At 46.5% G+C, this 22,074-nt stretch overlaps 7 protein-coding genes across 8 annotated transcripts; 3 read left to right on the top strand and 4 right to left on the bottom strand.

Annotated features, from left to right (window-relative positions):
- Positions 1-110: 110 nt before the first annotated feature.
- Positions 111-3,348, top strand: LOC120451894 (BTB/POZ domain-containing protein KCTD3). The gene is made up of 2 exons (XM_039635903.2): positions 111-469; positions 548-3,348. The coding sequence occupies exons 1-2, from the start codon at positions 408-410 to the stop codon at positions 2,670-2,672; spliced, it is 2,187 nt and encodes a 728-aa protein (XP_039491837.1). The 5' UTR covers positions 111-407; the 3' UTR covers positions 2,673-3,348.
- A 9-nt stretch (positions 3,349-3,357) lies between these two features.
- LOC120451893 (serine-rich adhesin for platelets) lies at positions 3,358-7,811 on the bottom strand. Of its 2 annotated transcripts, none has more exons than XM_039635901.2 (8): positions 7,528-7,810; positions 7,202-7,342; positions 7,004-7,134; positions 6,510-6,938; positions 6,315-6,455; positions 5,588-6,162; positions 5,243-5,528; positions 3,358-4,859 (listed from the first exon to the last, which is right to left on the bottom strand). In XM_039635901.2, exons 1-8 carry the CDS (start codon positions 7,668-7,670, stop codon positions 4,099-4,101), a joined length of 2,607 nt encoding a protein of 868 aa, XP_039491835.1. In that variant the 5' UTR covers positions 7,671-7,810; the 3' UTR covers positions 3,358-4,098. The 2 variants fall into 2 exon arrangements, with proteins under 2 accessions (XP_039491835.1, XP_039491836.1); XM_039635902.2 differs by lacking the exon at positions 3,358-4,859 and adding an exon at positions 5,017-5,048 and having other exon boundaries at positions 7,528-7,811.
- Positions 7,812-8,110: 299 nt separating this feature from the next.
- On the bottom strand, positions 8,111-9,720 carry LOC120451371 (alpha-2-macroglobulin receptor-associated protein). Its single transcript, XM_039635021.2, has 5 exons — positions 9,407-9,720; positions 9,137-9,352; positions 8,871-9,081; positions 8,452-8,813; positions 8,111-8,396 (listed from the first exon to the last, which is right to left on the bottom strand). The coding sequence occupies exons 1-5, from the start codon at positions 9,626-9,628 to the stop codon at positions 8,268-8,270; spliced, it is 1,140 nt and encodes a 379-aa protein (XP_039490955.1). The 5' UTR covers positions 9,629-9,720; the 3' UTR covers positions 8,111-8,267.
- A 295-nt stretch (positions 9,721-10,015) lies between these two features.
- Positions 10,016-12,527, top strand: LOC120451370. The gene is made up of 6 exons (XM_039635020.1): positions 10,016-10,371; positions 10,445-10,690; positions 10,755-10,895; positions 10,950-11,077; positions 11,131-11,261; positions 11,368-12,527. The coding sequence occupies exons 1-6, from the start codon at positions 10,120-10,122 to the stop codon at positions 11,805-11,807; spliced, it is 1,338 nt and encodes a 445-aa protein (XP_039490954.1). The 5' UTR covers positions 10,016-10,119; the 3' UTR covers positions 11,808-12,527.
- Positions 12,528-13,443: 916 nt separating this feature from the next.
- Positions 13,444-16,800, bottom strand: LOC120451372 (GTP-binding protein Di-Ras2). Its single transcript, XM_039635022.2, has 5 exons — positions 16,686-16,800; positions 15,282-15,602; positions 15,039-15,224; positions 14,908-14,979; positions 13,444-14,709 (listed from the first exon to the last, which is right to left on the bottom strand). Exons 2-5 carry the CDS (start codon positions 15,450-15,452, stop codon positions 14,437-14,439), a joined length of 702 nt encoding a protein of 233 aa, XP_039490956.1. The 5' UTR covers positions 15,453-15,602; positions 16,686-16,800; the 3' UTR covers positions 13,444-14,436.
- A 272-nt stretch (positions 16,801-17,072) lies between these two features.
- Positions 17,073-17,741, top strand: LOC120451373 (metallothionein-1). The gene is made up of 2 exons (XM_039635023.1): positions 17,073-17,232; positions 17,493-17,741. The coding sequence occupies exons 1-2, from the start codon at positions 17,211-17,213 to the stop codon at positions 17,591-17,593; spliced, it is 123 nt and encodes a 40-aa protein (XP_039490957.1). The 5' UTR covers positions 17,073-17,210; the 3' UTR covers positions 17,594-17,741.
- Positions 17,742-18,239: 498 nt separating this feature from the next.
- LOC120453701 lies at positions 18,240-21,953 on the bottom strand. The gene is made up of 4 exons (XM_039638523.2): positions 21,008-21,953; positions 19,280-19,813; positions 19,028-19,222; positions 18,240-18,968 (listed from the first exon to the last, which is right to left on the bottom strand). The coding sequence occupies exons 1-4, from the start codon at positions 21,333-21,335 to the stop codon at positions 18,751-18,753; spliced, it is 1,275 nt and encodes a 424-aa protein (XP_039494457.1). The 5' UTR covers positions 21,336-21,953; the 3' UTR covers positions 18,240-18,750.
- Positions 21,954-22,074: the final 121 nt, after the last annotated feature.

Below are 22,074 nucleotides of genomic sequence, written 5' to 3'. Positions count from 1 at the left end.
ATTAAAACCGTTTGTGAGATAAGATATACAAAATCAAGAGTAGCAACTGGCATCAAAGCAGCTGAATGCAACTGGGACCCCCCGTAAACAGTGACTCGTCATGACTAGGAACAGTCACGAATAAGTTTACCCATCCCTAGTTTCCACAGTGCAGTGCAACAAATAATAAATAAATAAATAGCCTGGCACAAAGAGTTAATCGAATAAATTGCACCCCGCAGCGCACGCCAAGTGGGTTGGGTACCGAAATCGCGAGCTATCTGCTCCCGCTGCTGCCGCTGTCACTGCTTCCGCCGTATCAGTTGCTGATTGGAGCGCTGGGAGCACGGAAGCCACACAAATAGAGGCGCATTTAGAGCAATCCTTACCGTCCGCTGCTGCGGCAGCACGCGGGTCATCGGATTGCCATGTCCCACTTTACGCACGCCACCAGCAGCGACCTGGTCAACCTCAATGTGGGTGGTCAGCGGTAAGAACAAAGAATCATTACATTATGGCCCACCAACGGCATTGATGACGCATGCAATCTCCATCTTACCATCCGTAGCTTTTCCACGTCGCGGCAAACGCTTACGTGGATCCCGGACACCTTCTTCACGGCTCTGCTCAGCGGACGCATCTCGAGTCTAAGGGACGAGCACAATGCCATCTTCATTGACCGCGATCCGACGCTCTTCTCGATCATACTCAACTACTTAAGGACAAAGGACATCGACATCAAGAACTGCGAAATACGCGCCCTGCGCCACGAGGCCGAATACTATGGCATCACGCCGCTGACCAAGCGCTTGGCACTCTGCGAAGATCTTAACCACTCGTCCTGCGGCGATTTGCTCTTCTACGGCTTTCTGGCGGCACCACCCATGCCGTCGAACGAAGCTGTGCCAGCTGCTAGCATCGACGAGTCGTTGCCCTCCACTTCGGCCAGTGCGATTGGTAGTCGTCCCGGGTCCATGGTGCGAGTTCCCGAACCCTCACGCTCTTCACACTCGCGAAATTCATCATGGGATCTGCGCCTGGGTCGCACAGGCAGCACTGGCAATGGTGCCAACCCTCCAGCTCCCATGCTGCACTCACGCAATCCCTCGATGGACTTTATGCGGCACTCGCGCAACTCCTCGGCGGATCTGAACAAAGTCTTTCGAAACGAAGTGGGCCTGGTGTTCAGTCCCACGCAGAACTCAAACTGGGTGGACCCGATGCGAGTGCAAATCATAAAGGCCCACCAGAATTGGATAGCAGTGGCATACGCGCACTTTGTGACCTGCTACCGAGTGAAAGATTCCAACGGGTGGCAGCAGGTGTTCACATCGCCCCACATCGACGCCACCATCGAAAGAATCGCCATCAACTCAAAGGTGAACACTTCCGCAGCAGAGCCACTGCCCAGCAAGATGGTGGCCATCTCGTACGGCAGTCAGATAAGGTTGTGGAGCATTCAGGAGGGCGGCCAGAAAACGGATGTGGGCACGTTTAATTTGAATGTGCGCGTGGAGTACCTGTTCTTCATCGGCAGTCAGCTGGTGGCCCTGTCCTCCTCCGGCAAGATAGGCGTGTGGCACGCAATGACCCAGCACTGGCAGATTCAAGACCTAGTTCCAGTGCTCTCGTTCGACTCGGCTGGCTCTTTTTTGCTGCTTGGCTGCAATAACGGCTCCATCTACTACATAGACATGCAGAAGTTCCCGCTGCGGATAAAGGACAATGATTTACTGGTAACCGAGCTCTACAAAGATGTCACACTGGACCCAATTACGGCTATCTCCGTCTACCTTACCCCAAAAACCTCGAGCATAAGTGGCAATTGGATAGAAATAGCCTATGGCACCAAGTCGGGAGCGGTGCGAATCATCGTCCAGCATCCGGAGACAGCTGGTCATGGACCACACCTTTTCGAGACTTTCTTTGTGCACCAAAGCCCCGTAACCAAAGTGATGCTGTCGGAGAAATACCTCGTCTCCGTGTGCAGCGAATACCACCACGTACGAACGTGGCGTCTGACCCGCTTCCGAGGCATGCTCTCTACCCAGCCGGGCTCCACGCCGGAAGCCTCATTTAAAATCGTGTCGCTGGAAGCTACCGATACCAGTTACAGCTATGCGGCTGGGAATGATTTTGGGCCTTACGGCGACTACGACGACATGATATTCGTGCAAAAAGTGGTGCCCGAGACTGATCAGCTGTACGTGCGCTTGGCTTCCAATGGGGATCGGGTGTGCGTCATTAGATCCGTGGACAGCTCCACAATTTCGGCATTCTGTGTGCTCGAGTGTGAGGTATCATCCCGGTTTATACTCACCGGTCACTGCAACGGCGCCATTCAAATGTGGGACCTAACCACAGCACTGGCGCTGCTCTCCAAGGATGAGCCGCAGCAGAAAATCAATGGCGGACCCGACACCAATGAGCTTCTCCGCCTACTTGACCAGTGTGAAATCAGCAATTCATCATGCACAACACCTTGTATGTCACCGTGTCTATCAGCTATGGGCAACGGCTCTGGAATGGCCTCCTCCATAGCACGCATGAAAGCCAGCAACATAGCCCTGCTAAATCGGGAACCAGCTATGGCAATGGCCGTACAAGTCCAGCCGCCCGCTCAGGTGCAACCTGCTCTTCCAGAGGCTGTGGCGCCGGCTGCTATCCCGATGGCTGACGACAACAACGAATGAGACGTGGAAGCGGCTGCTTGATTGGCGCTTGTCGGGCGCGTTTCATCGTTTACATTTCACAGGTGTAGCTTGATCTTCGACTACCAGTTTATATTCCTGCAGTTCGTGGTGTGCGCCCTCATCTACGTGTGGGTGACGCGACTCACCCGCGGTCCAGCCACTGGACTGTGATGAACTGCCACCAGGCATTTAACCAAACAAATAATCTCCATTATATGTGCTCGATGTGGTTGCAAGTTGCAATGTGTATCCCGTAAACCCATTTGTTGTGCTCCAAACGTGGATCGTACAGTTAATAATTTTAAAACCGTCTTTCTTTGTTCTAGTTAAAGTTATGAAAATTAGTTAAAACGATGTAAACCAGAGTATAAGACTTCTGCAACCGATCTATAATTAGCACAACTCCAAGAGGGTACTCTATCAGGACAGATTCGAAAACGTTCAGTGTGGATAAGATTGGTTGCCCAAAACAAAGAAAGTTCATTGAACAGCCAATCAGTTTATGGTCAACCTTGATTATGATTATTTGTGATTAGAATCCATAGAGCGATTGCTTGGAATCTGTCCTGTTGCAGGGCCCCATATAAATATAATGATCCGCCTTGTTGCAACCAGTAAACAGCTATACATATTCAATATAAATAAAGATAATTATACACAAAGAGATATCCAAATAGCAGCCGAGTTGTGTCATCAATAATTTATTGAACATTTTATCTTAGTTTCTTGATGGTTGAATACTTGGAAGTGTTCCATTAACATTTATCAAATACAAATACTTGGCTTGCCTTCTCGTGGGTATTGTGTGTGTAAATACGTGTATATCCTACGCCTATACCGGACCTCAGTAAAGTAAAAAAGCAGCAAAAACGCCAAAACATATCAAAATATATATAATATACATTTGTGTATTGTAGGTAAGCTACCCCCGCCGGCCATTTAAATATCATTGGCCTAAACACAACCCACTAACGATCGCCGGTGTGCTTATCAATTTAAACAAGTGGCGCGTCAAGTGAGACCCCTGCCTTTAATTTACCTAAAATAGGACGCACTGGTACTGAGATAGAATAATAATAATGGAGTAGATACTTGGAGCGATTACCCACCCTCGCCCGGAAGCAATTGTCGAGCCGTTCATACAAATAGTTTGTACACAAAGTCAACCTAAAGCTAAATTATGTATATTCTAAAGGGCAAACCGATATGAAGCTGTGCCATTATGAGGGACAGAAATCTGTTGTCCCGATTTGCCCGTGGGTCAGTGACCCGATGCAGTGCAATCTAAGACTGTCGCTTGGCGGTCGCCGTTCCTAACTACGATGAAGCGTTAATGTGTGGGGTCAGTGCATTGAATGGATGATATGTGCGTGAAGAATTGCTTAGCAAAAACTGATGAGGGGAGATCCAGCTCACTGGACACGGGCTACACGTGAAAGTAGTCGTCCACTAGCAACTGTTCACTTGGCGTGAATGCTGTCCCACTTAGCGGACTGCTCGTCTGCGTGTCCGACTCCTGATCCGTCTGCAACGGCTCGTAGCCGGGCTCCATACCACTGCTAGTGTTGGTCGTCGCTGTTGTGGTCGTCGCTGTAGTCGACGCCGTGGTGAGATAACACACCGACTCATAGTTGGGATCCGTTTCACTGCCCGTACCCGTCAGCGATTCATATTGCGAGGAGATCGGCGTGCTGGTGGCAATTGTTGAAGAGTTAAGCGACACGGAATTGGATGTGGAGCTGGGCGATGTGGGGGTCAAGTGACTGCTGCTACTGCCCGGCGTTCCTGCCACCGCGTTCTCCGCTATCCGCGCATAATGATCCGTCTCCGCAGCGGCCTTTGTCTCGAGGATGCTGGCATAGTTGTGATTGGCATCCGCCCCTGGAATGGTGCTGTAGCCGGAGGCGTCAGCGCTGGCGGGTGGGCGCTTCTTATCCAACACCTTCGCATAGCCGTCGTCTGAGTGTGCACGACTTTTGAGCACCTCGTAGTTAGGATCATAGTCTGACTTTTTGGCCTCATCCTCGCCTGCGGTAACAGGATGCGGTTGCAGTTGCTCGTAGCCAGGGTCGTTGTTGCTCCTGGACGGAGGCGGGGGCGGCTGTGTCTGGTTAAGAATAGTCTCGTAGTGCTTTGCGCTGGCGCTGTTCGCTATTGCTGTTGCTATCGTTACGGGCTGGGCAATCGCTGAAAAAGCGCCGGAAATAACATTTTATTAGTCATGATCTTAAACAAGAGTATTTACTCGGATTGAAGCGAAGAATTGATGGATGTAATGCAGACGATACTAACCACGGCTACTTCCAAAGAAAAACTCATGAAATTTGCGGTGTTTTAGTTTAACAAACACGGACATATTTCATTTTGGCATAGCAACTTATTTTGGGAAGGCATTTTAAGGGAAAGACAAGGAGAGACAGATAGATAGACAGGCAGATTAGGCATTAGGCAGGGATTAGCGACAAAGCCAGGTAAAAATGTTAAGACAAATCACAGGGATCAGCACATTTTACCCGGTACTCATCGGACAGGAACTGGTACAAAGGGACTAAAGTAAGCTGTCGACATACCTCCTCCTTCCTGTTGTCTTTCCTTTTGTAACATGTTGGCTGCATAGCAATCCGACTTCCGATTCTCGTGCATCATCTGTCCATCGGCTGGAATCGTTTCATACCCATGATCCTTGGCAGAATAACTATTGCTCCGCACGCGACCCTTCTGGGCATCCACCAACAAAGCCGCAGCACTGTCCAGCGGACTGACTCCCAATGCATCTTGCTGCTGTTTCCTTGCCAAAATAGGCGAGCTGTTTTGAGAGGACGGCGAGTTTCTCGAGAATTTGTGCTTTTTCATGACCTACGGTTATAAAAGGTATGTTAAACTTGCTATGTAATACTGGCAGGCAATTCTCTTACCTTAGCGTACATGCCCTCAATGTTCTTGTTGCCCTCCCCATCCTTGGAGGGACTAAGGCTCTTGCTGTGCTTGCGCTGGGGCGACGCCTCCCCAGACTCCGTCTCGTGCCCTTCTGCGCCCGCTTCGATCACTGATATGACCGAATTCCGTCCAGAGGCTAGGTTGCTAATACTACCGGCCTGCAGATGGTGCGACTGTCCCACACTTGCCTTGGGCGTCGGTGGTAGTGGCGAATTCGCCTGACGCTTCTCAGGTTTGGGTGACCCCAAGTTGCAGACAGACGAGCTATTGTTGGACGAGGATGAGGCCTGACGCGAGTGCATCTGGGCTCGCAAACTGTCCACCGGCGGTGGAACTGGCATAGCATGATCAGCACCACTGCTGCTGGTGGGTCGAACGGCGGACGTACTAGCGGTCGGTAGACTGCTGCTGTTATTGATCTCGACAGCCACCACTATGGGATTGGCCTGCATAGGCTGGATTTGCGCGTAGGTCTCCGATCCGCTTGTGTATATATCCGCGGCGTTGGCCTGATTACGGTTATTGGGATCCTCAATGGCCGCATATGTCTCATCTTGAATAGAAGGGGTAAATTACTATACAATTTTTGATATTCTCACAGTTTGATACTTTATGTATTCCAGTATATTTTGTTTTTAATAAAACTCAAGATACTCATAACATTGAAATAGCCTTGGGGAATGTTTTATGTCTCTTGTGACTCACCAGAATCGTCGGATACAGTAGCGTAGTGAGAGTCATTTACATCTCGCGATAATGTTGGATTCCTGTTCGGGGGTTTCCCTGGTGGCTGTTGGGCCAAAATGTTGGCCAGCGGCTCCCTCACACTAATGCTTGTGTATCCCTCTGCGGAATAAAACATTTAGCGATATGACATCACCTCCATTTGCACAGACTTACTCGATGAGTCTTGTGAGTCCCCGCTGAAATGTTGGTTGGCAATGGGCGGCGTCATGTAGGGAAGATCTTGGCTAGCCGAAATCATGCCCGCAATCGCAGAGGCAGCTGGAATCTCAGCCTCTGCCGGCGCTGAGTCATTGTGCTCCCTGGAACCTTCGCTGTGCTGTGAGCTGCGGTGCATTGGTTCTATACCGTCGCTAGAGGATCCGGCCACCACCGCCGCCGCCGCAGCTGCTGCTGAAGAGCTATGGTTGGTCGCATGGGACGTGGATGGGGCATTCAGCTGGGCGTAGGGATGCTCGGTGCCCCGCACCTTGGCGTAGTCGTGCGGCAGACCCTTGACACGAGAGTACGGCGAACTTACATCATCCGCCTGGCTAATAGAGCTGTGCTGCGACACGCTAGTCTGTTTCTTCATACTTGGTTGTGCTGTGGGTGTTATTAGAAATGCGATTAATTACAAGCTGATTTTTTGGGTTTAAAATGCGACTTACGACTTTGGCTACGGGCATTGCGAGCATCTACCAGTTGCTTGTCCGCCACGGTTTCGTATAGCTCGGACCCATTATCATTGCTCTCGGCTACGGGAATGTCCGGCAAACTGCGATGGGCTGCAGTGCTCGACCTGAAAATGGTAAGGGATGCGTGACTTCCAGCTCTGTTATGTAGACAACAAAGTAATTGAGACCTACCGCTTCTCCGAGTCCGCATTGGACACAGTGGAGGCATTCAGCTCTGCCTGTGACTCGCTGTTGCCCACCAGGTTGGTCACTACAATGACCTCATCCGGATTCTTCAGCTTGACCATGCCCTCCAGGCCCATCAAGTCATTTCTGTGGAGATAGAGTGCATAGAGAGTGAGGCGAGCGACAAGAGTGCACCCAAGTGGAACTGGGCGGCGTAGCGGCGGAAAAAGAGACCCACTTTCACTCTCTCGCTGGCCTGCACCGCCCTGTTCCCGCCTGAGCCGTTGAACCGATATGGATTCCTGATCCTCTGGGAGATTGGGAGGACTTACTTGGGGATCCGCTTCTTGCAGCAGAGACAAGCGCCCAGCATCACGATGAAAGTGAGCGTCAGGCTGACGGTCGCCAGGAGGTACGTGTACGAATTGGGGGCCTCCAGGCGCAGCTCCGACGTCGACGCCTCCACCATGCCCATGTCGCGTTGTGTACATATGCACTATGTACCCATAAAGCACTTGCATCGACCGCTGCACATATATATGTTAACAACTTTTCGCTTAGCTAATATTTTCTTGTTTTTTTGGTCCACCAAACGAAACAGACAACAACAATAATGCGACTAGCGTGCGGTCATACTAGGTGCGGTCCCACTGGGTGGAGGGAAATCCACGTTTTTCGCCAGCTCCTATATGGTCATACTAACACTATCGTTGCGTTTTAACGGTTATTCTTAACCCTCTGATATTTTTAAAATTAAACTGCTTACTGTAATTTACAAATACTTAAAATTTTTATATTTTTACATTTTTAAAAATAAACTGTTTACTGTAATTTACAAATACTTAAAATTAAATTCATTTCTTTAGTTTTTTTCGACTAGGAAAAAGCTTAAATGCAAAAGTAAACTCCAAATAATTCAAAATGAAACTTGAGATTTTATTTATGAAAATGATATTTGGTATCAAAATTATATCTAAGCTGAATAGCAGCCAGAATGTATTTGTGCCTTACACAAAAAGTTGCACTTAAATCTAATTTATTCGCTTGGCACTTTCAGTGATTGCTCATACTTTTAAAGTTCGGTGTGCTTGAAGATTGTTTTTTCAATATTCTCCTGCAGCTTCTCCACTTTGCGCGTTTGCTTCTTCAGCGTATCCTCCATTTCCTCAAAGCGGCTGCTTTTATCCTTGACCTTTTCTCCCTGTAAATAAATTTTAGTTAGCTTACAAACTTAAATGATACCAAGAAACGTGTACCTTGTATTTCTCCTTCTGCAAAGCATGCTCGGCATGCAGGTGACGCAGCTTCAAGAGACGACTTTCAAAATGATGCAATTCAGTTTTAATAGACTCCAGTTCCTTGACAGTGAAATTGCTAGCCTGGGCCACTCGCCACAGACCCTGGACCTTGGGTTCAATGAAGTCCTGACTGTGTGGACCGGAGGACACTAGACGTTCCAGCCTATCGTAGTGATCTTTGATGCCAGTATGATGACCTCGAAGGGTGTTAAGGTCGTTTTCAAAACTCTTCACGTTTTGAGCATGCGTTTTAATGTCGTTTTCATTGACATCATTTGAAATCAGATTGTAGGTGTCCAAGTCTTCCGTATTAATAGCATCTAATGAGATTAATGAAAGTAAATTATGTTTTTCGTGTTGGATTTAGCCAAACTCACTCTCATGCTTGGCAGTGTCTACTGTGCCAATATTTTCCAGCAGGCTGTAGTACACATCCACCTTATCCTGGTGATGATCAAACTCCTGTTTCAGGGATTTTAATTCCTCTGCAGTAAAGCCGGAAATCTCGGCTTTTTCCCAAAGCCGGTTCAGTTTCTTGTCCTTGAAAAGACTCTTGTTTCTGTGTTTCTCATCGGCGTCATGGAATTTCTGTAAGTTACTTTGAATGAAAGATTGTTGCTCTGAGGAAATATGTTTTAGTTACCTTGTAGGGCTTAAGCTTCTCCGCATCCTGAGTGTCGTCAAAATGTTCCAGCAGATCATAGCTGCTCATGATGCCAATGAGCTTGCGGCGCAATTCGTCGGCCTTCAGGCCATCCTTATCCTTGTGCTGCGAGTTGAGCTGCTTCCAGGCAATCTCCTCCTTATCGTGGATCTTTAGCTCCATGTACAGTGACTTGAGCTTGGGCTCTGTAAGGCGCTGTAACCGGCATTATTACGCTAAAACTTCAGATACCTAATGATGTCCACTCACATTCTGCGCCTTGGCCCACACGAGATTCAACTTGGCCATGCGAAAAGGCCGCTGGATGCTCTTGAAATCCGGATCATACTTTTCCTGCTTTACTTGCTGAAAATGCGGGTCGTTGGCTTCCTTGCTGTACTTCTTGCTCTGCTTTTTGTCGGCATCCACGCCCTGCAGTGCAATCAGCAGGGAAAGAGCAATGGCTGCAACAACGAGAGCTGACCTAACCATTTTTCCTCGTGGTTTTTATCCGGGCTTAAAGCACGAAATTTTTGGTGCAGTGCTGACCTGGCTAAACAGTTATTCGCAACAAGCAGTGTGGCCACATACCGATCGCATAAAGCTGTTGGTGCAGGCCATCTAGCTTTTATTTGGCTTGTAATTGTTTGATTATCCCATGTACGATTTTCGAGCATGGCCAATCAAAAACAATTTATTTTATTTTTGTTTCATCAAAATAAGTCATTTTGTAGCAAAAGCGAACTCAAATCATGTAATTAGGTTTACAAAATGAATATGGTGTATCTCCCAAAAAGGACAGATTTTTCTGAGATGAAAAGTAGTTAATTTTGCAGCACAGAGCCGCAAGACATATTGTTGTTAATTGCAAATGGTCACACCGCCAATTTGCATCTACCGCGTTAGCACGTAATTGCCGCGCCGAATTATAATTATTATCAAGTGTTGTTTACCTCAAGGAGCTCCATAGAGAAACAAGGACAATGAGAACGGAGGCAGCGGTCAGTTGTTTTCTGTTGGTATTGCACAGTGTGTGCTGTCAGAGCGGCAGCGAGGAGTCCTGGGTGGATCCGTATCCCGCCTGGTCGGACTTGGCCAACGATTTTCATCAGCCCGATGGATTGTGCCAGTGTCCAGCAAGTCCAGAGCTTTCGCCAGCGGCCATGGAGGATGCCGTGGCGCTCACCTACTTCAAGAAGTTCGTCAATCTGCTGTTTCAGCGCAAGCGTTTGCGGGTATGATCGCTGTTTAGACCATATTTGGCAACATGACATCATACATATGTGTGTGTAACTTTTGTGTAAATAGTACGATGCTCAGTCAGCGGTCCATAAGCGAGCGCTGCTCTTCTCGCTGCTGCCATCGCAACTGGATGAACTGGAGAAGGTGCAGGATGCGCGGGATATGGACGTATTGCTGACAAAGATATTGGAGAGTGCCGAGGAGGCTCCATTGTTTGATGGAAGGTCCGGATGCTCATACGTCCGACAAGGCTTTTTCTCCTTATTGTTGGATATTTTCAAGGATGTAATTGAACTGATGAAAACGACTGAGGTACCCGTTGCGCCTTCTATGGAATCTTGACTTTTAGCTAATTAATTATTTTTCTCACTTCTAGGTGCAATTTATCCTATATGCAACATTAGCAATTGCACTTATCGTCATTGTGCACAAACGTTTCCGTATCAAGATATTTTCGATTGTTCTAGGAGGTATTTTTCTGTGCGGATATATTCAGACTTATTTGGAATGCAATAGAGTATGTAAAGCCTAAAAATTCGTGAAATTGTCCTCATTATATGTTTGTAATTAGGAATTAGACATCAGTAGGATGATAGAGGTCGTAAAGCATCACCAGGAGCCAGAAAGTTCCTGGTTTTCTCGACTGGGATCCTACATATTCCAAGCCTCGCCAAACAATAAGAAAATAGAGATGATGAAGTAAGAACATGATATGTAATTTAGAAACTTTATTGATAATAGTTTTATTTTAGAAAATCTTCAAAACTCCGAATTTCTATTTGCATGCCAGATCACGTGTTTTTTATGTATTTGAACAACCTATTCATCAAGCAGTTAGAAATTATGATAGAAAAGGTGTCAGAAACTATGACGAAACTATCCGGTAAGTATTTCGTAATAATTTTGTAATATTACGTAATTAATAAAAAATCTCTTGAATTCCTACAGTCAATAATTACCATTTCAATAACCATATTATTTACCCATAGCCGGATACTCCTTCCCTTATAACCTCCTTGCACCAGTCCTTCTGGTGTGTTTAGTGGGGTACATTATAAAGCTGTCCTTTAAATACATTTTGAGCCCCCGAGCATGGGCATCTCTTCTACACAAGCCAGCGCCACCGGAGACACCAACGATCCACCAGTCAATTAATGCGCGGGAGCCCATAGAGGACCGCATATCGGGCGACAACCTAAAGATGCTGCTAAATGTAATTGGCGTAAGAAGCGTTTCACATGAGTCACTACAACGACTACCCGCCGTTTCGGGGGTGCAAGAGCTAGATGAAGCGCACGAAATTCCTGCCACGGAAAAAGAAAGCTTAGATGAAAGCGATTCCAGCAACAAAAGCAAAAGGAGTGTTGCTGAAGAGGAAGGATTCACGCTGGTCGACGATCACGAGGATAATAACATCGATAATGTGTAGCGGCCGACAATAAACTTAATCTGTAACTTAAGTGTAATGTCCGTGATTTTTACCCAGTTATTGGAGACCATTAGTGGTCGGCAAATAAGTACATTTTTTCCATTTTTGATTTGTCATAGTTAAATTTTTATTTAAATTATTTTGCATGTTCATCTCATTTGCGCGATTAGTGTTATTAAGATAAATCTTCAACAATAAGATCTTTTAAGTAGGCCACAAAACTGTTTATATTTTGCTTGTTATTATTATGATGCCGGCCCTTCAAAAAATCGGATATAATTTTTATTTGTAACTTGTTGATCTTTTATATTTACAACTTGGCGCTCAGGCGGCTTTAATAAATATTATTAGCAATGGGCGCTCGTTTTGTGAGTTGCATATTAATTGAATGTAAGCGATAATTAAATATTCGGTTTTCGAATCTTGTAAAATCTAATTTAATATGTATACAACTAATATATTTATATATCTATGTATATAGATCTATACGGTGTGTGTATATATTTGTAAGTAAAAATTAGAAAAGAATTTCGGTGTAAATATATTTATTCGTTGTATTTTAAATCATGCACCTAAAATGTATTATGCTTTAATTACAATTCATTTTTATTTTTATTATTATAATTTGTATGCAACTAAGTAACTTTACGCATTTGTGAAATGTACTGTATGGAATATGTAATCCAATATACGGCACATACTGAATAGCCAAAAACCCAGTTTGCTGTTCGTAATAAATCGTACCTAAAACTAGAAAAACACGAAGCAGAACCCAAAGCACAGGCAGGCTAACTATAATACTCAACTAAGGCTAGCAAATGGCATATCGTCGTAATCGTCCAGGTCTATGGCAAACCGAGATAATTTATCTAAATTGATTTCACAAATCTTATACGCAAATTGGTCCGCTATCATAATCTTGATTAATAAGTTCTCTACTCGAATTCAACAATTGTTTTTGTTTTGTTTTGTTTCGTTTGGTTTTGTTAAGATCTAGTGGGCAATTTCCCCCTGCTGATTTGTGTTGGCGGCTGTTCTACTTATTTGTCCGGCACTGCTGAACGGCGGACCAGCAGCCAAAGTTACCAGTTTGATGAGCAACATCATAATTAATGTAATTACATGCCCCTCTATTGGCTAATTGGTATAGCAGCGTTTAAACTTTAAAGCATATCATTCACTTAGTCCGATTGGTAAAATTTAAAAAACTAATCCTCTTAATATCAAACAACAGCAAACTATGCGAAACAATTTGTTCAACTCCTACGCCTACGCCTACGCACAAACCAATCAACTATTTAAATAACGAATACCACAATTGGGAACGGTTTGTGTTTAAGTTTTACGTACGATACATCCATACACACATATGGGTGGTAGGTAGGTAGTTAGTAAGTGTTTTAAAAACAGGCAACTTATATCCCATCTACGCTACTGCAAAAATGCACCAAATGCTCTTCAAATATCCTTCGATGTACGCGTTACTTGGCTGCTCACTTGATGAATGCGAATGCAATTGTACTTAAACGTCGTGATTTTGACTTAGGCTAACTCTCTGACTGAACCGATCTTTACGGATTGGCTGCGACCAAGAATGTTCAAGCTGCTCAATAAAGTTCAGCAAATAAGTGTAAAATTGTACATACACATTTAATATAATACAAAAAACACAATGCCATTGCGAATTTCTTCATGTTTTACGGACTGTGGGCTGTCGGAGTTGTTGGCCATGAGTATTTTATACATTAGCTTATGTGGCGATCTGGGCGAATCGTCCGAATCTGTATTATTCTGGTTAGGTGGTAAATAGTTAAACAGCAATGATAGTCAGGGGAGGCATCGACCATTTCCCGCCATTTGCGGTCATTTCCGCTTCCGGCCACTTCCGGTTCCGGATGCCTCGCGATGGTCTCTGTGGCGATCACGGAGAAGTCTTACGTTGATGGATCCATGTAAATATTGTTATCATATCGTAGTAGATACAGATTCTATGTCTTTAAGTAGGTACTTTGGCTTTCATTAGAGATATAGTGTATAGCTTCGTTCGATTTCGATTTCGATATCCGGTTTGGTTATGACTGGCTGGTGGATCATGCAGTATGTATGTATGTAAACATTTGATATGTATGCCGTTACGTTTCAGATGCGATTATGTGCAAAACTTAGGTTTAGCTTCCGTGGTGTGTTTAGTTTAGTTTAGTATATGTATATGTATTATATGTACGTGGTATCGTATCTGGGTATCGTGTCCTCTGTGCGACTAGAAAAATCTGATCTGCTCGAATAGAACCTATGCGAAATGTACTCGTAATCGTAATTGCAATCGTGGTGCGACTTATGCAGTCAGTTCCTAAATACAAGTGTCTTGTTATGGATGTAAATCTATATGCGGGTAAGTGGCTCTTCTGGGGATGTGTGGGTGTGTGTGGTTTGTGTGTGGTGTGTGTGGTGCGTGGCTCGTGTGGATGGTTGGGTGGCTGGGTGGCTACCTAAGCCAGCAACCCCCCACCCAAGGGTGCTGCCCCAAGGCGAGTATTTGTCTGTCACCGTCGTCTCCGTTCACTTCAGCTCGGCGCAATGTGACCCGGGTCACATGCCCATGCCATCTGGCCAGCTGGCCATCTGATGCTTACATAACGCGACACTTCTCCTTCACCCCGCCGCTGGCACTGGCCCCCGCATCGCCGTTCTCCGGTATCGAGCCGTTCGTGTCCTTGGACTTCTTCTCCTTTTTCTGCTTCTTCTGCTTCTTGGTGTCCAGTTGCAGGGAGACGGTGCGCGTCTTCTCCATGTTGAGCAGCTCCTGGAACAGCTCGGTCACATTGTGATTCGTCTTGGCCGACGTCTCCATGAAGGATATGCTCCAGGTGGTTGCCTGGGCCTGACCCTCCGCTTGGGAGACCTGTAAATGGGACCTTTGGATTAGACGTTTTCCTTAAGAAACTTTCAACTTTTCATGATCCCCCTAAAGATTGTAAGTTAGATCTAAGATCTGAAGGATCAGACTGAACATGGACAAAACCATCCAGATCTAGGAAACAGTTTTATATATACCCTTTCCCAGCATTAGTGATAGACTTAATGGTGTAGTGCATCTAACCTCTCGCAACTCGGCGGTCTCATCACACTTGTTGCCCACCAACATGACGGGTATGTTGGGGATGTCGGCACCCTGTGGACACAGAAAGTATTAGTACTTGATTGGGAATGATGGCCAGGCCTTGCTGCTACCTTCAGCTCCTTGATTAGCGCCCAGATGGGTCGCAGCTCCTCCAAACTCTGCTTGGAGCACACCGAGTAGACCAGAATGAAGGCGTGCCCCTTCGAGATGGACAACCTTTGCATGGCCGGGAACTGATGCGAACCCGTGGTGTCCGTGATTTGCAGCGTGCAGATGTTCTTGTTGCAGCTTATGACCTATGCGAGTACCAGTGGGTTAGAGGAGTCTTCTCCAGCACTAGACGGGCTACTCACCTGTCTGTAGGTGTCCTCGATGGTTGGGATGTAGCTTTCGCGGAAGGTGCCCTTAATGAAGCGCAGCACCAGTGAGCTCTTGCCCACGCCGCCGGCTCCAAATACGACCACCCGGTAATCATTGCTCTGCTCCGGAGCAGCGCGCGTCACCTGGTTCTTCTGCTCCGTCATCTCGGATACGGATTACGGACTCGAGTCGGTCGAACGCGGTCGCGTATATCAAGTTCGGAGTGGAAATTGGAATAGAGAGAAGCAGGAGCTTGTTGGCTTGCTGTCGGGCGCTGGTGGAATGTTCTACTTGGGCGCCATGCTTTCGTTTATCTGCAACGATTAAGAGCAAATCAGCTTGGCCACAACGCCCACGCACGCACAACCTTTCCGGTTCGCCTGTGGGTGGATGTGGGTGGATGTGGGTGGTAGGAGGTGGGCGTGGGCGTGGGCGTGGATGGCACTACTTTAGGGTCCCGCAACAAAAACAAAAATGCAAAGAAAGTTAACTTCCAAAAGCCGATGGTAATATACACTAGTCGGTTTGTTAGCACGCTTCGTGGGTTGAATTGTTTTATTAAATATATTTTTCATTACATTTATATGGTATTATTTGTCATAATCTTGGCACCTTTTTATTTTAAAACTTTAATGTGTAGTTTATTATTTTATTATTATTTTATCATGCTAATAAGCTATTATTATGATATTAGTATGTATGTTACTTCAATAACTCATGCCCTGCATAATTCCTTGGCTGCCCCACAAACTGGTACTTGAAAAGGATAGTACCCCTTGCAAAAGTATTTAATAATGGCAAACAATGTGTGAGAGTATCCCGCTAATTTTAGCCATGTGCCAAGGAAGGGTATTGATTTTTCGCTCCACTGGCAGATCGGCATCAGCCTCTCCTCACCATTATCGCCACGATTATGATTGGCCATGGCCGGGTGCGGTATAAATAGGCCTGCTTTGAAGGCAAGTGTCCCATTCGGAGCGGGTTTCCTGCCCATCCGCCCAGACACACACACTCACTAACACACAACACACACTAGCCGTAACTGCTCACTTCCGCTTGATTGTCCTGGTGGACCCGTGTGACACCTTTGGCACGCCCCCTTCGTACGACCCGCCCTGGGATTTTCCGACTTTTTGTTTTCCCGCACACTCGCTATTTTGTTTTTTTTTTGTGTTGTATTTTTGCTTTTCCACCTCGTACACCTCACGCGCTTTGCTCTTGGATTTTCCTCGCTTTATTTTGGCTTGGATTTATCGATTTTATCTGCACTGCACTTGCCACCCACACGCGAGAATCGAATGGAAAAGCAAAGCCTGGCCACCGCATCCGTATACCCGTTGAATGGGATAGCTCCCAAAGGATCGAAGGAAGTCCCTATATTGCGTCGCAGTATTTACTTGCATTTCGTTGCACTGGAATTCGTTGCAGGACAGGATGTGGTGCCCGATGTGGCACTAGCTCTTTGCTGCAGGCCGTCCTATCCTATCCTCTGCTACCGATAAGAGACCCAGAAACCCGACCGACCACCCAACGCCCCCATACACAGTACGCAAGTACGACGCCTGCGCATGCCCCATGTGGAGCCACCACAGAAGCTTTTCGCAGCTTTGCATCTAATTCCCCCAATTACGAATCCCACAGTGGAGAACCGAACCAATTCTTCGCGCAATTCTTCGGAAAGCTTCTGCACACGTCTCTACTCAATTTGGAGCCGGCCGGCGTGTGCAAAAGAGGTGTATCGAAAGACCCGTGTGTAAAGCCGCGTTTCCAAAGTGTATAAAACCGAGAGCATCTGGCCAATGTGCATCAGTTGTGGTCAGCAGCAAAATCAAGTGAATCATCTCAGTGCACTTAAAGGCCTAAATAGCCCATCTCTATCTTTTGTGAAGTGAACAAGTTCCCGGAAATCCAACTTAATCAAGATGCCTTGCCCATGCGGAAGCGGTAAGTTCTGAGTCCAGTGTGATCCTTTAGGACGTTACTGATCTTTTAAAGAAATGTTGATATACTTGGAGCAACAAATTTACACAAATTCAATGGTCATATGGAGTTATCAATCTCAAACTTTCTGTAAAGTGAAATCTTTGAGTTTGTTGCTCTAATAAAGAAGTTGTCAGTTTAAATTCTTCATATGAAATTCTAGTCTTATTTGGCTTATTTGCACATCCTGCATATACTAATCATTAAACCCCCCTCCTTTCCAGGATGCAAATGCGCCAGCCAGACCACCAAGGGATCCTGCAACTGCGGATCTGACTGCAAATGCGGCGGCGACAAGAAATCCGCCTGCGGCTGCTCCAAGTGAGCTTTCCCCCCAAGGAAAATCTGGAGAGGAGGCGCCGCCAGACTATTGTCTTCGAACTGATTTCTGTATAATTCCCGATGCAAAAACACAATGTTTTCTCATTTACATACCTTCCAACCTATGTTCAATTAAAGTAATTGAAGCCTAACTGCGTCTTTTCGGGTTGCATAATCGGTTTGTCTGGGGCTTTCTAGGTTAGATTCTCTTTTATTGGCGGTAGCTACGTGGTGGGTAATATGCGTCGTGGAAATCGGATGGTCAAGTGCTTTCCACAATGTGCATATATGTATGTACATACATATCATTAAATTCAGTTGAGCAATATGGTAATCTGAGATGCCTCACTTCTGAAGCGACTGGGGATTGAGTTTCAAAGCACAGCGGTTTGAACTTATGACTCGTAGATACGAATACAGTCGCGGGCGTGAGAGTATAGCCACTATCGGATTAACTATGTATATTAAAGTAAGTTAGCTCTAGCAAAAATTCAACCATCTCTCCCTATCAAATTGAAAACGATGTTGGGCATATGCTGGGAATCCATGTATGTGATTACATTATTTGCTGGGGCATACGTGATTCATGAAAATATATGACTTATTACTGGCTCATATATTACTTTTACTGTTTTGAGAAATGCCTCGTTTATAGCGCAAAAGTGCCCAAGTGAACGTACGTATAGTTTCAGATGTAATGTGAAAGCGTAATTAACACAGAAGTGCAAAAACCCGACATATAAACATAATGCCACCGAAATAAGTCAAGAACCAGAACCCCACGGCAGTCGGTGGAGGTGACCTAGGCGTAGGGTTACGTTAGACCTCCACCTCGGACCTTCAGAGGAAATGCCCCCAAATTCGAGTTAATGGTTCGTATAAATTGTGTTTACTCTGTTAGCCTACGAATGCAGCTTATGTCTAATACTAGGCTAGGTGGACATTAATTAATGTAGGATTGCGGGGTATCGAATGGGGTGCGCAGTATGGGTACATATATATGTATATGTATATATATGAAAGGTATGGGGTTGGGCATGTCTTCTTTTTGGTTATCAGCGTGGCCAAACAAACACGGGCGAGATATCACGGCGGTTTCCAAATGGTTCTGTCGAAGGTGCTCGACGCACGTTGAAAATAGTGGGAAATTCACGGTGCGCCCTACTTGATAACGATGTTCTGGGCCAGTCGCTTCACAAAGTCCACGTTGAGGAAGTTGGCCATCAGTGTGAGCACGGACTTCTTGGGCGGCCGGCAGTGGCGCAGTCCCGCCTCCTGGCAGCACACGTTCGGAAAGCAGTCCAAGGTGGAGGTGCACGCCTTGGGATGGAGGTCGAAGATGGGCGGCGGCGGTGCCGTGCACTCCAGGTACTCCGTAACTGGAAAAGTGGCAGGCTCAGATTAGTTTCTGTTACTATACGGAAAAGTGCTAGCTTACGGTAGTCGAAGGATCGCTTTACCGGCACAGGAGCTGTTTCCAACTCCGGCTGCGAGGTGCGGCAGTACCTCCTACGCCCATCCGGACAACAGACCCGTGGCCAGCAGTCCATGTCCGTGGAGCACTCCTGCACATCCCACCAGAGCTCGGCCAGCGGTCTGCTGGGACACTTGCGAGGAATCAAACCCAGAATGGCTAGCGAAAGATATATATTGAATAATGATATAGTGGCTGATAATTAAATCTACTTACGAGCATGTGGAGCCTCCTCCAGAGGCTTTGGAACCCCAGAGACACAGCTGCTTGCTCCAAAGATATCACAGCACAGCTCATCCCTCTGCCACACGGCACAATCCCGATCCGTCTTGCAGATCTTGGGGAACAGCTGGAACCTCACCTCGTTCTCCCGCGGACAATCAAACCGCAAACGAAGCTCGGCAGCCGATCTCTTGCCCTTCTCCTTATCCGTTTGCGGATCCCTGCTGTTATCCTTGTTGTCGTGCGGAAAGTTCAGGGTGGGCAGAGCAATGCGGAAGGGTCCATCCGTAGTGGGTTTCTGTGTGGTGGTGGTTGTGCCTCGACTAGCTGCAGTGGTTCGCTGATCCATCGGTTTTCCAGTGGTCTTGGTCAGCTTACGTTGGCCGGACTTCTCCTCCTTGGGACTGAACTTCTTCGGCGGATGGGGCTGCTTGGTGGGCGGACGCACTGCCACCAGACTCTGCTGCCCGAAGCTCCAGAAGTTCCGATTAAAGAAGTTAAAGCCGTTGGCCAGGCTGGGACGCGGAGCTGGGGTTTGGATGTGGAAAGCGGGTTACCAGTGTGCTTAATGGCCATTAGTGTTTCTGCTCCAAATAGCAGACATTACACGTCAAGTAAAGCGCAGTTCCCGCCGCTCATAAACAGCCTTTTATTTTGCTTTTTTTGTGTACTTCTGTTTCATTATTCAGCCAGGCCAACAATGGATCAACAATTGCCGGTGGAGCGCAGCCTGTTGGCCAACGATTCCCACCCACTCCATAGGCATAGACCCATTCCCAACGCAATTATGTACTTGGCTGCTTGCAACAGCAAGTGGACGCAAGTGAATCACCCGCTAAAACTGCCATGCTCACCAGATCATTACCCGCGGCTTAACGAGATCTTCTCGAGAGCCAAATGATGGTACGCACTTTAAATTTCCAGCTCATAAAAGCAGCTAATGGAGAAGCACCTTTAATTCAATTAGACCCTCCCAGGTCAAAAAAGGGGGGAATTCTTTAGCCGAGTGATCATGATCATGCAAATTACCAAAGGCCTAGGCCCCAATAACTCGTGGCCTTGCGTCCGTCTCTCCAGTTCGAACTTAGCCAAGGTCTCCTGGTGCAGCCGAAGCCGATTCGAAAGCTCCGGTGCTCCAGTTATTAACGCTCTACACCTAACCCATGCACCTATGGTTAACTACGTTAACGAATTCCAAACGGGTATATCTGGTTTTATTCACAATTTGAATACACCATTGCGGTCAGAATAATGAAACTGCGAATCCAAGGCAAAACTATTTATCTGCATTTTTGCAATTAATCTTCGATTTCTTTCTGATTGTCCAACTGGCTGAATGGCCAAGTGATCTTAGATCTCTCTAACTGCTTAGCTCTAATGGTGGGATTATGTACGTTGATTTTCTAGATTTCCAAATCAAAAACATTCTTACATTAACTCTATGTTGTATATACGTAGCTATACAAAGGGTATTCCATCTATCGATGGACTCTAGATGACCTTTTCCCAGACAACTTCTTTGTCACTTTAGTGGCTGCGTTCGCATTACCACTTTCAATCTTTATGGCCGAAAACAAAAAGCTAGGTCAGTGCCAGCATCTTCGACCAGTTTGCATGGCTTTTCGAACAAGTTGCAGCGATCTAAGATCGCAGCCATATAGCCAATATAACTATAGCATGTCTAGTTTATGTTTGGATCACTATAGTTCACTGGACACTCACTTGTTGTCGTCGTCGTTGTGGTTGTTGATGTGGTTGTCGTTGTGGTGGAGGTGGATGACGTTGTTGAGGTTGTTGTAGAGGAGGGCCTACGTCGCCGGACGACCTGAGTGCGCCTCCGTTGGTTGGATGTTCCCTGTTGCGGCTGCCGCATAGCCTGATCCGCGCCTGAATTCGTGGCCACAGACTCGTGGTCTGGCAATGGAGCAGGGAGTGGGAGCTTGTATTGTGCAACTCCGCGGCTTGTGGATGCCTTGGCGGCCGTTGCACAACCGATTGCCAGGTAGAGAGCTCCCCCAGCAGCCAGGAGCTGCAGCCAGATCAATCTCATTGCGACTGAGGATCACTTAGATGCTCACTGAGCCACTGACCTTTCCGTTGGAGTCACTGCAGTTTGTGGCACACACTCACTCACTTTTAATCACTCATCTTTGCATGGAATTCAGGTGATACTGGGTTGGGCAAGCGCGACTACGTTGTTCAGACACCAAGCGACCGCTTCAGACTCCCAAGCCCAATTGGCGAATGTGCAAAATTGCTACCTCGAATTTCGGCAGCGGAGCCAGCAGACAAAACAGAAACAGCTAAGAGAGCTTAAGCGGGGGCTGACCCGCTCTTTAGCGCCCCAAACTGGTTTTCACTCTGGCCCGGCTCTCGGAATAATGGGCTACCATTGCACTGGGCCGCGGTGTGGATACCATACCACTAACCCACTGTCGTAGAAATGAGGAAATGCAGGCCAACAGCCAGGAGATTGCTTCCGGCTTTCGAAAAGGACACCATCAATTAAGGAGGCGAATAAACGTTCATGACTGACACATTTGCGTGGGAATCATGCTGGCTTATACACAGATCATGCACTTTGGTTTATTGTGCACCATCGTTGCGTTGTCGACAAGCAGATTGCTAGTTTGATAGAGCTTTACTCACTCGAAGAAAATATTTATCCAAGACTTTTCCACTTGTATATATGTAATATATAAAATAACTTATTATGAATCATTTTAGTTTATTAAAAATAAGAAAAACCAAGCTGTAGTCATTTTGTAAGATATACTGTTTTGCTATGC

Source organism: Drosophila santomea, chromosome 3R, assembly GCF_016746245.2.
Source record: "Drosophila santomea strain STO CAGO 1482 chromosome 3R, Prin_Dsan_1.1, whole genome shotgun sequence".
NCBI classification, from domain to species: domain Eukaryota; kingdom Metazoa; phylum Arthropoda; class Insecta; order Diptera; family Drosophilidae; genus Drosophila; species Drosophila santomea.
Note: the sequence above shows the minus strand (reverse complement) of the source record. Positions and strands in the feature narration are given on the sequence as shown.